This window comes from Carettochelys insculpta, chromosome 6 (assembly GCF_033958435.1).
Source record: "Carettochelys insculpta isolate YL-2023 chromosome 6, ASM3395843v1, whole genome shotgun sequence".
In the NCBI taxonomy this organism is placed as follows: Eukaryota; Metazoa; Chordata; order Testudines; family Carettochelyidae; genus Carettochelys; species Carettochelys insculpta.
The window spans coordinates 69845101-69859644 of NC_134142.1; the positions used below are offsets into that span (position 1 = coordinate 69845101).

Below are 14544 nucleotides of genomic sequence, written 5' to 3' on the forward strand. Positions count from 1 at the left end.
CTGAGATGGCTTCTTCAGGTTTTAAAAAGTGTGAGTCCTGCCGTGAAGCTATGCCGGCCTCCGATGGGCATAGTGAATGCATCCGATGCCTGGGGGAATCACACGTTACCCAGAAGTGTTCCTACTGTGCCAAGCTCACAGCCAGGGCAAGAAAAGACAGAGGAATGTGTCTTAAAATGCTCTTGTTTGATAAGGCCCTCCAGCCAGACGTGCCGGAGAGGCAATCAGAAGGGCCCTCTGGGTTCCACAAAAAGGCAGCTTCTCTGACCCCCTCGGTGCAAAAACAGAGGAAGCTCTCCCCAACTGGATCCCTGCCGGCGGTCTCAGCGAGCGGGACGGGCGGAGCACACAGCCCCCAACCGCGTATTCAGGCAAGCGGCACTGCGGCAGCGCACGTGGCAGAGGCTCAGCCTCTGATTACAAAACAGCCGGCACGTGCAGCGCCTAGAGCGGCGGCCAGGCCAGTGCAGGAACCGGGGGCACGGCCACAGGCAGTACCAACGGTGCGGGGCCAGCAGGCACGGAGCCCACAGGCACCGGAGGACGTTATCCGCGCGGCACTGCAGCTGAGCGGGCAGAGTGCGGCGCCGACAGCAGGGCTGAGATCCCCAGCGCGGCGGGGGCGGTGCCAGCCCCGCAGGGGAGGGGAAAGGCAAGCGCAAAAACCCGGCACCGCAGCCCTTCTACGGACAGGGCTGCGCTGCTGCTAACAACAAGCTCTCCCCGTGCTACACACGCCGCCCAGAAGGCCTGGGTCTCCACCGGCCTGTCCAGAACCTCCTCCGTTCCTCCAACCAATGTCACCATGGCTGGGGCCACCTTCACCCTTTCTGGGATTGGATCCGCTGGAGTACTATCACAAACCAGTGTCACCGCTATCTGTGTCATCGCGGAGGTCTCGCTCTCCCAGACATTGGGGGTACACACCCCGAGAGTGGTCCAGGTCTCCATCCCCGGACCCGTGCCCGTGCTGCCATGGTCATTCCTATCATGCTGGACACAGACACCCCAGGCCGACACCCAGGGGCAGATCCCCCCCCCCCCAGCCAGCCAATACCTCCGTGGATGCTCCCAGGCGGGGATGGAAACTCAGTTATCTCAAGGGGAGTTAATTTTAGAACCCTGAGACTTGCCTTCGCAATCCTCCAGCGAGCAGGTACACCATCGACCGCAGGAACCTGAGAGTTCAAGGGAGGTTTACCCTAGTGGTTCCTCCTCCCCAGCTGAGGCCACGGCCCCCAGGGATGTCGCTCCCCTGGATGACCTTAAACAGTTTCAGGAGCTGTTTAAAAGGGTGGCTTTCACGCAAGGCATTCAAACGGCAGAAGTGCAGGAGAAGCATCACAAACTCCTGAAAAATTTGAGACCCCCAGCTTCATCCAAAATAGCTATCCCGCTGGACGAAGCCATTATGGAGTCAGCCACAACCATATGGCAGACTCCGGCGTCTGTTCCGCCTATGAATAAAAGAGCGGAAAAGAAGTACTTCGTCCCGGCAAAGGGCATGGAGTTCCTCTTCAGTCACCAACAACCGAACTCACTGGTGGTTGAATCGTCCCAACAGAGGTCAAAGACTTCTCAGTACAAATTGGGGGGGATCGGACAAAGATGCCAAGAAGCTAGAGCTGTTTGGTAGGAAGGTATATTCCTCTTTCACCCTGCTATTGAGAATGGCAAATTATGCAGCACACCTAGCAAACCATAACTTCGATAATTACTCCAGGCTTACTTCTCTCATGGATTCACTTCCGGAGGATAAGAAGCCGGTGTTAAAGGCAATTGTGCAAGAGGGCTACACCGCTTCGAGGACGGGAGTCCAGATCGCCCTGGATGTGGCAGATACGGTGGCACGCTCAATGGCTACAGCAGTGGTCATGCGTAGAGAATCCTGGCTCCAGACATCAGGCATCCCGAGGGATCTACAGGCGAAGATCGTGGATCTTCCCTTTGACAAGCAAAAGTTGTTTGCGGACTCAACCAACTCGGTTCTCCACTCCAGTAAGGACTCGAGAGCTACACTTAGAACCCTGGGTATTTATACCCCTCCATATAGCAAGAAAAAATATTACCCTCAGCAAAGACGCTACCCGTACCAACCACAGCGTGCACAGTATCAGCGGGGCTACGACCAAGGGCGACATCAACAGCAGCAACAGTACAGAACTCCCAGGTGACGTTCCCAACAAAGCCGTACATCCTCGGGACAGGCCCAAAGGCAACAAGTTTGACGGGCATGTCGAGGGCTGCACTATCACTACCATCGCGCAATGCCACTCATCTCATGTTCCGTCATCGCCTCAGACCGTTTCGCTCCCAATGGCAAAAGATCACCGCAGACAAATGGGTGCTGGAGATCATAGCCATGGGTTACGCGATCCCCTTCCAGTCGCTCCCACCGACGAAGCCTCCCTCCAGGCCCCACCTCCGGGACGCTGCCCACGAGGCGAGGCTCAAACAGGAGGTGGATCACCTTATGTTCATAGGGGCGGTGGAAAGAGTGCCAGAACAATTCCAGGGGAAAGGCTTTTATTCACGCTACCTCCTCACAGAGAAGAAAGCAGGAGGCTGGAGGCCCATCTTAGATCTTCGGGGCCTCAACCACTACTTGCGCAAGCAATGGTTTCGGATGATCAGTCGCCTCCATACTCACGGCACTGGACGATGGAGATTGGTTTGCAGCCCTCGACTTACAAGATGCTTACTTTCATATAACGATCCACCCGGCACACAGGTGCTTCCTCCGCTTCGTGGTCGGCAAGGAACACTTCCAGTACAGGGTTCTTCCATTCGGCCTCTCCTCGGCCCCCAGAGTCTTTACCAAAACCTTGGCAGTGGTGTCAGCCTACCTGCACAGACAGGGGGTATGCATATTTCCATACCTGGACTGCCACCTACTGAAAGGAACCTCAACGAGAGGTCCTACGCATGATGCGCGTCACAGCGGACACGTTTTCTTTGCTGGGCCTAGTCATCAACCTCGAAGTCAAAGACCGACCCCACACAGGACAGAGTTCATAGGGGCACGCATAAACTATCACAGCAAGGGTGTATCTGCCCAACGCCCGCTTTCGCGCCATCAGTACGCTGGTGCAAGTCATTACGTACAGCCCCACGGTGCCGGTCTTAACGTGCTTACAGCTGCTGGGCCATATGGCAGCAGCAACATTTGTGGTACAGAATGCCAGATTGCACATGCGAAGCCTACAGCATTGGCTGGCGAGCATCTACAAACCGGCATCCCACACTATTCACAGGGTAGTGTCGCCCATGACAGAGGTGCACAGATCCCTGGCGTGGTGGGTAAACCCCAAGAACTTGCTAGCAGGGGTGCCCTTTCACCAACCACATTTCTATTTTTCTTACTACCAACGCCTCCCACGTAGGATGGGGAGCGCACATCGGTGACAAGGTGACGCAAGGGCTATGGTCCCCTGCGGAACAGTCACTGCGCATAAACATACTGGAGCTCAGAGCAGTGTTCAACACCTGCAAGCATTTCCGAGACCACATATACGGCAAAGTAGTTGGGATCAATACAGACAATACCTCCACTATGTTTTACATAAATCAACAAGGAGGAGCCCAATCCCGTGCCCTATATGCGGAAGCAGTCCGACTGTGGAACTGGTGCATCGCCAACAACGTTACGTTGAAAGCCTCATACTTGCCGGGCGCTCACAACGTGAAAGCAGATCAGCTGAGCAGGCGCTTCGCATTCACGCACGAATGGCAGATCCGCCCCGATCTGCTACGACCGATCTTTCATACATGGGGGTTTCCCCAGATCGATCTGTTTGCCACTCAAGAAGTGTCCCCAGTACTGCTCCAGGGCAGGAGTGGGGCGGGGGTCCCTGGGGGACACATTCATGATTCCATGGAAGAGCCCCCTACTTTACGCGTTTTCTCCCCCCCCCCCCCCCCCAGCGCTTATCCACAAGGTTTTGCAGAAAGCCAGAAGGGAGAGAGCTCGCATGATACTAGTAGTCCCAACGTGGGATCAGCAGCAATGGTTTCCCTTGCTTCTGCGCATTTGGACCACCCACTGCTCCCCCTACCGGTGGCACCGGACCTACTCACGCAGGCCCAGGGGTCCATAGTGCACCTGAACCCTCAGAGCCTGCGCCTACAACCATGGCTAATCCATGGCTCAGCTCCTTAGAAAGTACATGCACGGAGGGAGTACAACAAGTCCTGGAAAGTAGCCGAAGGACCTCCACCAGGAAGACTTATAAGCAGAAATGGACTCGATTCACAGCCTGTTCCGCCAAACAGTTAGCTCCCCTTGCTGTTCCTATACCAGTAATACTTGAATACTTATTGGACCTCAAGAGGGACGGACTTTCATTATCCTCACTAAAAGTCCACCTCGCCGCTATAACAGCTTTTCGGCATACAGAGGAGGGGCCCACGGTATTTGCCCATCCTATCGTTACCAGGTTCTTGAAGGGGTTGGTAAACCTGTACCCCCCTCAGAAACCGCTTCCACCATCGTGGAACCTGGACCTGGTGCTCAGCACGCTCACGGGTCCACCTTTTGAACCATTAACCACGGTTCTCCTACGTCTCCTTACGATAAAAACAACCTTCCTCCTTGCAATTACGTCAGCTCGCAGGGTCAGTGAGCTTGCAGCAGTTATGGCAACGCCGCCCTGCACTGTATTCTCAAAGGAGGCGGTAACCTTACGGCTGCACCTAGCCTTTGTTCCAAAAGTTTCATCGGAATTCCATCTTAACGAGCCAGTAGTTTTACCTGAAGCCTCACAGCTCCAGCAAGGAGGCACGCCTGCATCTCCTGGATGTGAGAAGGGTGTTGGCCTTCTACATCGACAGAATTAAGTCCTTCCGGAAAACAGACAGGCTTCTAGTCTCTCTCGCTCCCAGGTCAAAAGGAGAAGGTCTCTCTTCACAGAGAATCTCAAAGCACATTGTATCCTGTATAAAAATGTGCTATGAACTTTGAAAGACTCCTTGGCTGGCCCCGCCCAGCGCTCACTCTAGCAGGGCGTTGCGTTGAAGGAAATCTGTAGAGAGGCAACCTGGTCATCCTAGGACACCTTTTGCCAATCATTATGCCCTACATCGGGTATTCCAAGAGGATACCCGCCTCTCGACAGCAGTCCTTTCGGGGGCAAGCTGCGCATAAACCGATTACCCACCTCCTTTCTTGGGTTACTGCTGGGTAGTCACCTATTATGGAGCACCCACAGGGACACTCAATGAAGAAAGAGAAGTTACTCACCATAGTAACTATGGTTCTTCGAGATGTGTCCCCGTGGGTGCTCCACCACCCGCCCATCCTCCCCGCTTCGGATCTCCGTCTAGTGTTTTTCAGGAGCATCCGAGGCAGTTGGTCAAGGAACTGACGGGGACCGGATCATGCACGTGGCCGGGGACGTGCAAGGGAGCGGCGCGTGCCGGTGCATGTGCGATCCAGGAGAAACTTGTGGAAGAATTCCGATCTGCGGCGCCGGGCAAGCCCGACACCTATTGTGGAGCACCCACGGGGACACATCTCGAAGAACCATCGTTACTACGGTGAGTAACTTCTCTGTACTGTAATGTGCTTGAGAAGTCCAGCCTGGAAATCATGGGGTCAGTTAGCTTACCTCCAACCTCTAATTATGCCTGCTACGAGAATGAGGGAGACCCTCCTCTGGCATGTTTTGGGTCCTCTTTGCTGCTCCTAAGGAACAGAGAAACCTGTAAGACAAACAGCTGATCTTCCCAGTTGCTTCCAAGGGGGAAAAGCCAGGATGCCTTCACAATAGGGGCGAAAAGGTCAGTAGCAGCTTGTAAGGGAAAGTTCAGGGGCTTGTCTTTTCCTGGAGCTGTCCTGGCTGTGCATCTGAATTATCAGATGGGATTATGTATGAACAAATCTTTTATTTGTACTAAGGGCTAAACACAGGCTGGGGAACCTTTCTTGCGTTAGGGCCTACACAAGTGAGAAACCACCCACAAACCTGAGACCCCTCACTTCCCTTGCACTCCAACCCCATCTGTGGAGGAGGGTGCAGGACCAAGGTTCAGGGCTTCCACCAGGCCAGATTAACTTTACCAGGAAGCTTGAGGGGTGCAGAGCCATGTGTGTGCCTAGGGAGCCATGTAGATTGGTGCATCCCCCAGCCTATGTCCTGCCCAGACACTGCACCACCCCCCGCCCCCCCCCCCCCCCCCCGCCACTCATCCTACTTCATTTTTGGGCTATTCTCATGCAGTGTAGGGGGTAGGGGCACAAAAATCTACTAGCCGTGGGCCCTGAAAGAGTTTTCCTGGAAATGTGTAAAACCACTCAGGCTTTAGTTAACTCTTGCGTGCATGCACACACACACCCCCCATTGGAAAAAAAAAACAGTACTTACGTAGGCATATGTACATGCAGTTTATAAAGAGATTTCCCACATTCTTCGTATCAGTCTTGTCCAGTTCTTTGCAACCCCCCCCCTCCGCCCCCTTTACAACTTATTTACATCCTTGTGTGAAAAGTACTAAGTGCAAAGAAGCAGCCCTTTTCAGCCCACTGAAGTTGACCCTACTTGGACTGCTCCTCCTCTGGCACTTGCTGCTACAGTTTTATTCCTCAGGAAGTCTGCTTTCTAGCTCAACTTTCATAGAAGTAAGGTAGCCCCCTTTTTTTGCAAAAGGCATTTCAATGCATGCAACTTCCATTTATTTTCACATTTGTTGAGCTACCCACCTTAATGGTATAGTTCTCATGGGCATCATTATGACCATGTAGTGCCTCTAATGCACAGATCTAAGTGTTTTAAAGATAGCTTGTCAAGTAGTTGTACTCATCTGTAAAATAGGTGTACCAGAAGGAGAAAAGTCAAGTAATCAATGATAGAGCAAGTTATTGATACAGCAGGAATAGAACATGGTCCCTGTTTTATCACATTCTATGCTTTCCATATACTTTTAGGCAGACAGACACATAAGACAATACAAGGTACTTTATTTTCAGACCCCCCCCAACCGTGATGAATTGAAGACATGTTTATGTTCCGTAAATGCTACTGTTTGCCTTAGAACTAATAGTATGCGAATGGCAAAGTAAGTATGAGGAAGTCTCAACTGAGCACAGTGTTCCCAATGTGCTAGACCTTGTCTTTTCGCTTCCAGGAAGATTTTACTTGGGGAAGAGAGGGTAGCATGAGGAAGTGAATAAAAACTTTGTGATTCCCTAAAATTAATTCCATGGAGAACCAGCTGCTTGTTAAATATGTGCTCCTAGATGACACAACTACCTCCCCCTTCTGCTCACAGATGCCTCTGCTGCCTGGTTTTTCATGGCTAAAGCCCTGCCTCTCAACATCTGATATTGTTTACATTGGTCTGAGGGATGTGGACCCTGCTGAACAGTAAGTGCAGGACCGCTGGGGTGAGGATGGCTTGTTACTGGTGATGTTTGGGAGCTGCATGTTTGTTTCTGAGAAGGTGATTATAGTTAAATGGCCTAGGCTGATAGCAAGGAGCTTAAGCAGGGATGTGGTCCCTGAGCCTGGGGGGCAGGGGCAGGGGGAATGCTATGCAGTCTGGGCAGGAGGGAGGGTGCAGCAGCAGGCTGGAAACTGGAGGGGATGTGGAAGGGAGGGTGCAGAAAAAGGCTCAGAACAGGCAATCCAAGGCAGGAGTGGAGTGCATGAGCAGGCTCAGGCTGTGGGGGGTCTTGGTGGGAGAGGGGTGCAGGAGCAGGCTGGGGTGGTGTGGGTCTAGGTGGGAGAGAGAGTGGCAGAGGGCTGGATTCCAGCCCTAAGATTCTAAGAAAAGTGCAGGGTCTGGGGGGGTGGCAGTGTAGATCTGGATGCAGGAGCAGACAAGGGGTGCAAGATCTGTTCCTGCTACTGGTGTGCTTCTCACCATCCCCACCCCCACAGGGCTCTGTGCCCCAAACCCCTGCTGCCAAGCACCACCAATTCCAGAGAGAGCAGCAGTATGAAGCCTCCAAGTAGGCAGCTGAGCCTACTGCTGCACCCCCTCTCTCCCCCCCAGCTGGGAGAATGGCAGTGGAGGTCCCCCCACTAGCTAAGTCTGCTGCCTGGATCTGGACTGCAGCTTACCTGATCCAGCCCTCAAGGCTTAGGGCACCAAACCCTCCACCTAACTGCCAGCAGCGGTTTCCTCACCCCTGGGTTTAAGGTATTCAAAATTTGAAAACTGATACATTTAACAGCTACATTTTGAAGAACTATGACATCCAGTATTACTCAATGAGAGATATTGATCGCCTTGGAATCCAGAAAGTTATGGAAAGGACATTTGAACAACTAATGAGCAGGTAAGTCCTCCCTGAAGATGAGCAGAAGTTGCACGTGTCAGATAAGACAAGTGCTGTAAGCTGTTAATCTCTAACCTGTGCAAGCCTGAAGTGTTACTTTACACACCATTTGCACATCAACACTTTCTCTAAACTATTCAAAAAGGAGCATTCAGTTACTGCTGGTGAAAATGTAGCTGGGTGGCACCTATATCCACAGCATAATTACAGCACATGTGGCAACTTCCAATAAGTGTACTTCAAGGAGTGCTGTCCAGTCTGTTTTAGTCCTTGGGTTTGCTGCTGCCATGGAAGTTACTTCACATTGGATCCTGAATAGCCTTAAAAATCAGTGACAGGCTGCTACAAACTGGGGCTTCAACCACATGTTGAAGAATCTAGTGCCTGCCTATTAAATTTAAGGAAGAAGTTGTCTGCACCCTTTGAATCATTTGATTCAGCTGAGACATATGGGAACCATAGATCTTGGCTAGTTTGTGCTGTCAGTTCACAGCCACAATGACTCTGGCACACCAGCCTGCCAGTGTATTCAATTAGTCAGTTAAAGCACCCATTGGAACTTAAAGCTTTTTTTAAATAAATACAGCCAGCTGCCTGTCAGGTTTGGCTTTCCTGCCTGAACCTCTCCTTCAGCTGCCTTTTGCGCTAGAGCTTTCCCCATAAAGATTGAGCTAATGCTCTCTGCACTGTTCCCTGTAGCCAGACAGCATGGGCTGGAGTGCCAGAGCTGTACTTACACTGAGTCCAATGAGGTAGCAGGGACAGCCTGACATGGCATCTGAGCTAGGAAGCCTGGAGAGGGGAGCAGCAATTGAGGCTGGTGGACTGACTGGTCAAATGGCAAGCTTTCCCCACTCCTGGCATGTGCTTTAAGGAGGGTGAGGGAGAAAGTAGAAATTTGCCTTGGAAAGTTTCCAGCAGGGTTTAAACAGTGGGGGAAAATGAAAATATTTTGCCACAGAATTTGGTTATTGTGTCCTATAAAGTATCCTGAAGCAGAGTTGTACAAATAGCAATACACCAAGTCACAAACTTTTGTTGTGTTTTCCCCACAGAAGACAAAAACCAATTCACCTGAGCTTTGATATTGATGCTTTTGATCCTTCACTAGCACCAGCAACAGGAACTCCTGTTTTAGGTGGACTAACGTATCGGGAAGGCATGTACATTACAGAGGAAATACACAATACAGGTAGGAAGCAACCAGCCATTTTTGACAAACTCTAATCATAACACAAGCCACTTAAACAATAGCTAGTCCTACCGTCAGAAGAAGTTACCTATAACCTTCTAAGACATTAATAGTTCACATTAAAGCAGATTTGGATTTCAAGTTGTTTCTCTATAACCAGTGTGATTGGAGCTAAGTAATAAACTTTACACCAGTGATTTTTGAAGAGATGGTATAGTAGCTCAGATTGCTACAGATCATACTTCAGATAGCAATGATTAGATAGGGTCTGACTTCCAGAACTTTAGATGTCTAGTTTTGCATCTAGTGGGTTGTTGTTGTTTTTTTTTTAAATAAAGTGTGATGTTTTACACATACCCAGGTCTAGAGATCAGGTGCTCATCCAGTGAAGTGATCCTAAAACCCAAGGCTCAAGCTTCCATTGAACTTAAAATTAGAAATGGGGGCTTAATACCAGTATAGCATTCTTCTCCTTAACTCCATTTTCACCATCTGACTATCCACTGATCATGCTTGTGTGGAATACTTTTGCTGTCCCAGAACACAAGTCTTGTTAAATAAGACTCTGCTGTATGTACAGTAAGCTTTAAAGTACCTTCAGTTTTTCAAAATGGGGCTAGGACACCTTACTTCAGCTATTATATGCATTTAGTTAAAATATTTTTAGGACCTTTATTCACAAGGCAATGTTACCATATCATTGGTTATTATCTTAACTCTCTATCCAACATCCATCTAGGTGTGCTCAGGTACTAGATAGAACTGGAGCAGAGCTGAATGTAGGTCACAAGTTGAATATTAATTGGACAAGCTGTGTTACCAGACTTCAGCCCCCTGCCGTATAAATCGCTAGACACATAACTATGGGAATCAGTGGCCCAGTTTAATGCCAAATAGCCAATTGCTGGAGGAGGAAAACAGTCTTTTTTAGACGTTAAAACTTCCTCCTGCATGGTTGTAAGACATTTTGAGAGAGTCAAGCAGCATTGCTTTTCTGGGTGTACAACCAGACAGCTGCACTACCTCTACTCACAGTGAAATTGGCAGGATTAGACAGTCATCCATCTCAGTGTTTCATTTGCGTAGTCAGTTACTGCACCCTGATATTTCTGCTTCTTGGGAAAGGTGTGACAGTTGCACAACTGCTGGTCATAAATGTAGACAAGCTCTGCCTCCAGTAAAAAGTGAGATGCTGCAGCAGCCTTTCAGTTCTGTTCTTGAAGTTGAGTAGTCACATTTGACAGCTAGTAGCTAGAGACGGTCTTTGGACAGGATCCAGCACCTGCGTGCTGGTTGGAATTCTAGCACTTGAGGGGCTTACCTTTTCCTAGGGTGGTGGAAAACCCAGGGGTAGGGAAACAAGCCTCAGGCTAGCCAGTGACTAGTGGAATTCAAGCCTTGGTTCTACCACAGTACTCCTGTGAAACTACACGCTGGGGCAGTACACAGGCTGCCCTGGTTCTGAGTGCGTACGCTCCTGGGCTCCTGTGCCTGCTGTTTGATTGTTGGTTTTTTGTCATCTTAGGATTGCTTTCAGCTGTGGACCTGGTTGAAGTAAACCCATTGCTTGGAGCCTCTCAAGAGGAAGTGAACGCTACAGCCAGTCTTGCAGTAGACGTGATAGCTACGTGCTTTGGGCAGACAAGAGAAGGTGCACATACTGTTTTTGATGAACTTCCAACACCCAGTTCACCTGACGAATCAGAGGGTGAGGAGCAAGTGAGGATTTAGGACTCCCAAAATGTTGGAAAACACTTCACATTGAGCATTCCAGGGCTCTGCTGAGGCACTTAGATTAATAGTTGTCAAACACTGAGTTTTACTTTGTTTTTAAAGAGACTAGTTTTCCCTTTGACCAATAACTGCTGTATGATGTAATTTTTATTCATTTCAGCAATTAGATGTAAATTTAGCCAAGTAATAAAACACTTGTTATTGTCTGTTACCATTACTTCAGTTGTTGTCATTGCATTTTCCTTTTGGCCTCCGTGTCTCTCGAGAGTCAATTCACTTGAAAAATGCTGTCAGAATGGTGTCACAGCATTTTCACAGTTGGAATAAATACCCACTTCTGGAGCTACTGCCAGCCCGTTTCTCAGCTACATCCATGCATAATTCTTGATGCACATGGGAACACCAACCTGGGCTCTACCAGCTCAGCTCTTGTGGAAGAACTTATAGTACACCACACCTCCGAGGATGGCTAGTTCCAGGAGAATGATGACTGACAGCAGCAACTTGTTTGTCATAACTCTAGAAAGAGAAAAACGAGTTTAGGACCAGGATGCCTACGACTCTTACCTAGGAAGTAACAACACTTATTAGGTCATCGTGATAAAACCCCTTGAACATGTAGGACTGTCCTACTGCATATGCTCCCATCTGCTTTTAAAACCACTTTCATGCAAGCACTTCAGCTTAAATCTAGATCACCAATGAAACTTAAGTTAACAGTTTTTCAGCTATTAGTTTCTCCCAGTTACCAAAAGTTGACTTCACCTTTAAATCTTTTAATTAAGCTTAGCATACTTCCATGGTAAGAATTTTCAAAAGGAGGAAGATGGGATTAAGCAGGGCATCCTCCATCAAGTGCTGCTTTCCAACCATCCTCTGGAACTTGTTTACATTCTCCATTTTGCTATGCTGCAGTCTCTGCTTCCACTTCATCTCCCTCAGGTAGCAGCTAACCATCCTTTTTGACTTCCCACTGTGACTACCCCATGTCTACCCCTTTGGTCTTAAATCAGAGGTATTTTTTTTAGGAGCAGAGATTCACCAAAGAGGGCTGAGTGCAAGGACCACATTATTGTATATTTTCTTTGAAACCCTCTGTAAACTACCTTTTGCTCACACATCAAAATGCATTTTAAACAAAGCTATGAGGATGCTACAGTATTTTTAGTCAAGGGCCATTTTAGCAGTCTTGCACTTGAACAGATAGCATCCAGAGTCCATGGTGGACCATTGCGATGATCTAGTCTGACCTGTATAAATAAGGACATAAAAATTCCTCATCATAATTCCTTTTGAACAACAGGGCACACTCCCACCTCTGTCACTGCTTTCCCCCAAAATGGTACGACTCATTTTTTTCCTTTTTATATCCATGGGTCAACTTCAGCAACACCCAGCCAGGAGGCTGGCTGGACTTCCAAAAGCCTTGTTAAAAATTAGCTTCCTAAGGGAAAAACTGGTCAGCATGGAGGAATGTTAGTGGAGTGTACTGAGGACCTCCATTAGCCTAGTGTTTCTGCTCTAGAACAGAGGGTGAACACCACATGATATTGACAAGGTGGGTTATTTTGAAGTTCTCAACAAGTTTCTTTGACCGTGGGACTCTGTTTCGGGAACAAGGATTGCTAAGAGGAGATGGGAAGAACATCTCTGCAGGCAGGCTTGCAAACCTAGTGAGGAGGGCTTTAAACTAGGTTCATCGGGGGATGGTGACACAAGCCCTGAGGTAAGTGGGGAAGGAGGAAGGAACAACAAAGGAGGACTATTTGTTTGTTTGAAAGGAGAAGGTAAGTCAACCAGCTAACTATCTAAAGATGCTTGTACACAAATGCAAGAAGGCTGGGAAACAAACAGGAAGAATCAGAGGTCCTGGCTTAGTCAAAAAGTATGAAGTGGTTGGAATAATAGAGACTTGCGGGGATGACTTGCATAACGAGCAGAGTCATGGAAGGGTATTAAACTTCAGGAAGGACAGGCAGGGAGGAAAAAGAGGAGTTGCACTGTATGTGAGAGAGCAGTATGATTGCTCAGAGCTCCAGTATATGGAGGATTAAGAGTCTTCGGGCTAAGCTTAGAGGCAGTAGCAACAGAGGTGATGTTGTGGTTGGTGTCTGCTCTAGACCACCAGATGAGGTAGATGAGGATTTTTTTCAGACAACTAAGATGCTTCCAAATCACAGGCCCTGGTTCTTATGGGAGACTTTAATCACCTGGATGTTTGTTGAGAGACCAATATAGCAGCAAATAGACAATCCAGGAAGTTTTTGGAGAATGTTGGGGATAACTTCCTGGTACAAGTGCTGAAGGAACTGACCAGGGGCCGTGCACAGGTTGACCCGCTGCTCACAAACCTGGAAGAACTAGTAGGAGAAATAGAAGTGTATTGCAGCTTGGGCTGCAGCGACCATGAGATGGTAGATTTTCAGGATTCTGACAAAAGGAAGAAAGATGAGCAGTAAAATACAGACCCTTGATTTCAGAAGAGCAGACTTCAACTCCCTGAGAGAACTGATGGGATTCCCTGCAAAACAGATATAAAGGGGAAAGGCGTTCAGGAAAACTGGCAGTATTTTAAAGAAGTCTTATTGAAGGCACAGGAACAAACCTTCCCAGTGCACAGTAAGAAAAGCAAACATGGTAGGCTATCAGCTTGGCTTAACCACAAAATCCTCAGCAAGCTCAAACTCAAAGGGATGTGTACAAGTGGAAACTTGGACAGATGACTAAATAGCGTAAATATATTGCTGGAGAATGCCAGAGAGTAATCAGGAATGTGAAAGCACAATTGAAATTGCAACTAGCAAGGAATGCGAAGGGTTAACATCCCTGTAGAAGCCCTTCTTTTTAACAGTGAGGGTGATCAGAGAGGGTGTGGGGCCATTCCTGGATGAGGGAGGTGACCTAGCAACATGATGCAGGAAAAGCTGAAGTACTCAATGCTTTTTTTGGCTCTGTCTTTACAAATAAGATCTGTTCCTAACCTACCACACTAGGCAATGCAGTATGGGAAGGAGGTGGGCAGCCCTCAGTGGGGAAGGAGCAGGTTAAGAGCTACTGAAAGCTAGATGCACACAAATCCATGGGTCTGGATTTCATGCATCCAAGGAAAGTGGCAGATTTTAGTGCAGACCCTTTGGCCATTGTCTCTGAAAACTCATGGAGATCAGGAGAGATCCCAGATGATTGGAAAAAGGCAAATGTAGCGCCCATCTTTAAAAAAGGAAAGGAGGACTATCCAGGAAACTATAGACCATCAGCCTTACCTCAGTGCCTGGAAAAATTAGAGAGGATCCTCAAGGAATACACTTTGGAACACTTGGAAGAAGGGAAATGATCCAGA

General features: G+C 48.8%; 2 protein-coding genes across 3 annotated transcripts in view; one reads left to right on the forward strand and one right to left on the reverse strand.

Annotated features, from left to right (window-relative positions):
- The window catches only part of ARG2 (arginase 2), a 37467-nt gene extending 26052 nt beyond the window's left edge, over positions 1 to 11415 (forward strand). The window contains exons 5-8 of the mRNA XM_074997212.1: positions 7267 to 7361; positions 8174 to 8278; positions 9334 to 9470; positions 10996 to 11415. Coding sequence (XP_074853313.1) covers positions 7267 to 7361; positions 8174 to 8278; positions 9334 to 9470; positions 10996 to 11201 — 543 coding nt within the window. The 3' untranslated portion in view covers positions 11202 to 11415. The remainder of the gene's footprint in view (positions 1 to 7266; positions 7362 to 8173; positions 8279 to 9333; positions 9471 to 10995) is intronic.
- A 139-nt stretch (positions 11416 to 11554) lies between these two features.
- VTI1B (vesicle transport through interaction with t-SNAREs 1B) overlaps positions 11555 to 14544 on the reverse strand; it is a 31483-nt gene continuing 28493 nt past the window's right edge. Inside the window, exons 6-7 of one of the 2 annotated variants that reach the window (XM_074997215.1) lie at positions 13673 to 13725; positions 11555 to 11723 (exon numbers count right to left, since the gene is read on the reverse strand). In XM_074997215.1, coding sequence (XP_074853316.1) covers positions 11716 to 11723; positions 13673 to 13725 — 61 coding nt within the window. In that variant the 3' untranslated portion in view covers positions 11555 to 11715. The remainder of the gene's footprint in view (positions 11724 to 13672; positions 13726 to 14544) is intronic. The other variant, XM_074997214.1, reaches the window with a different exon arrangement.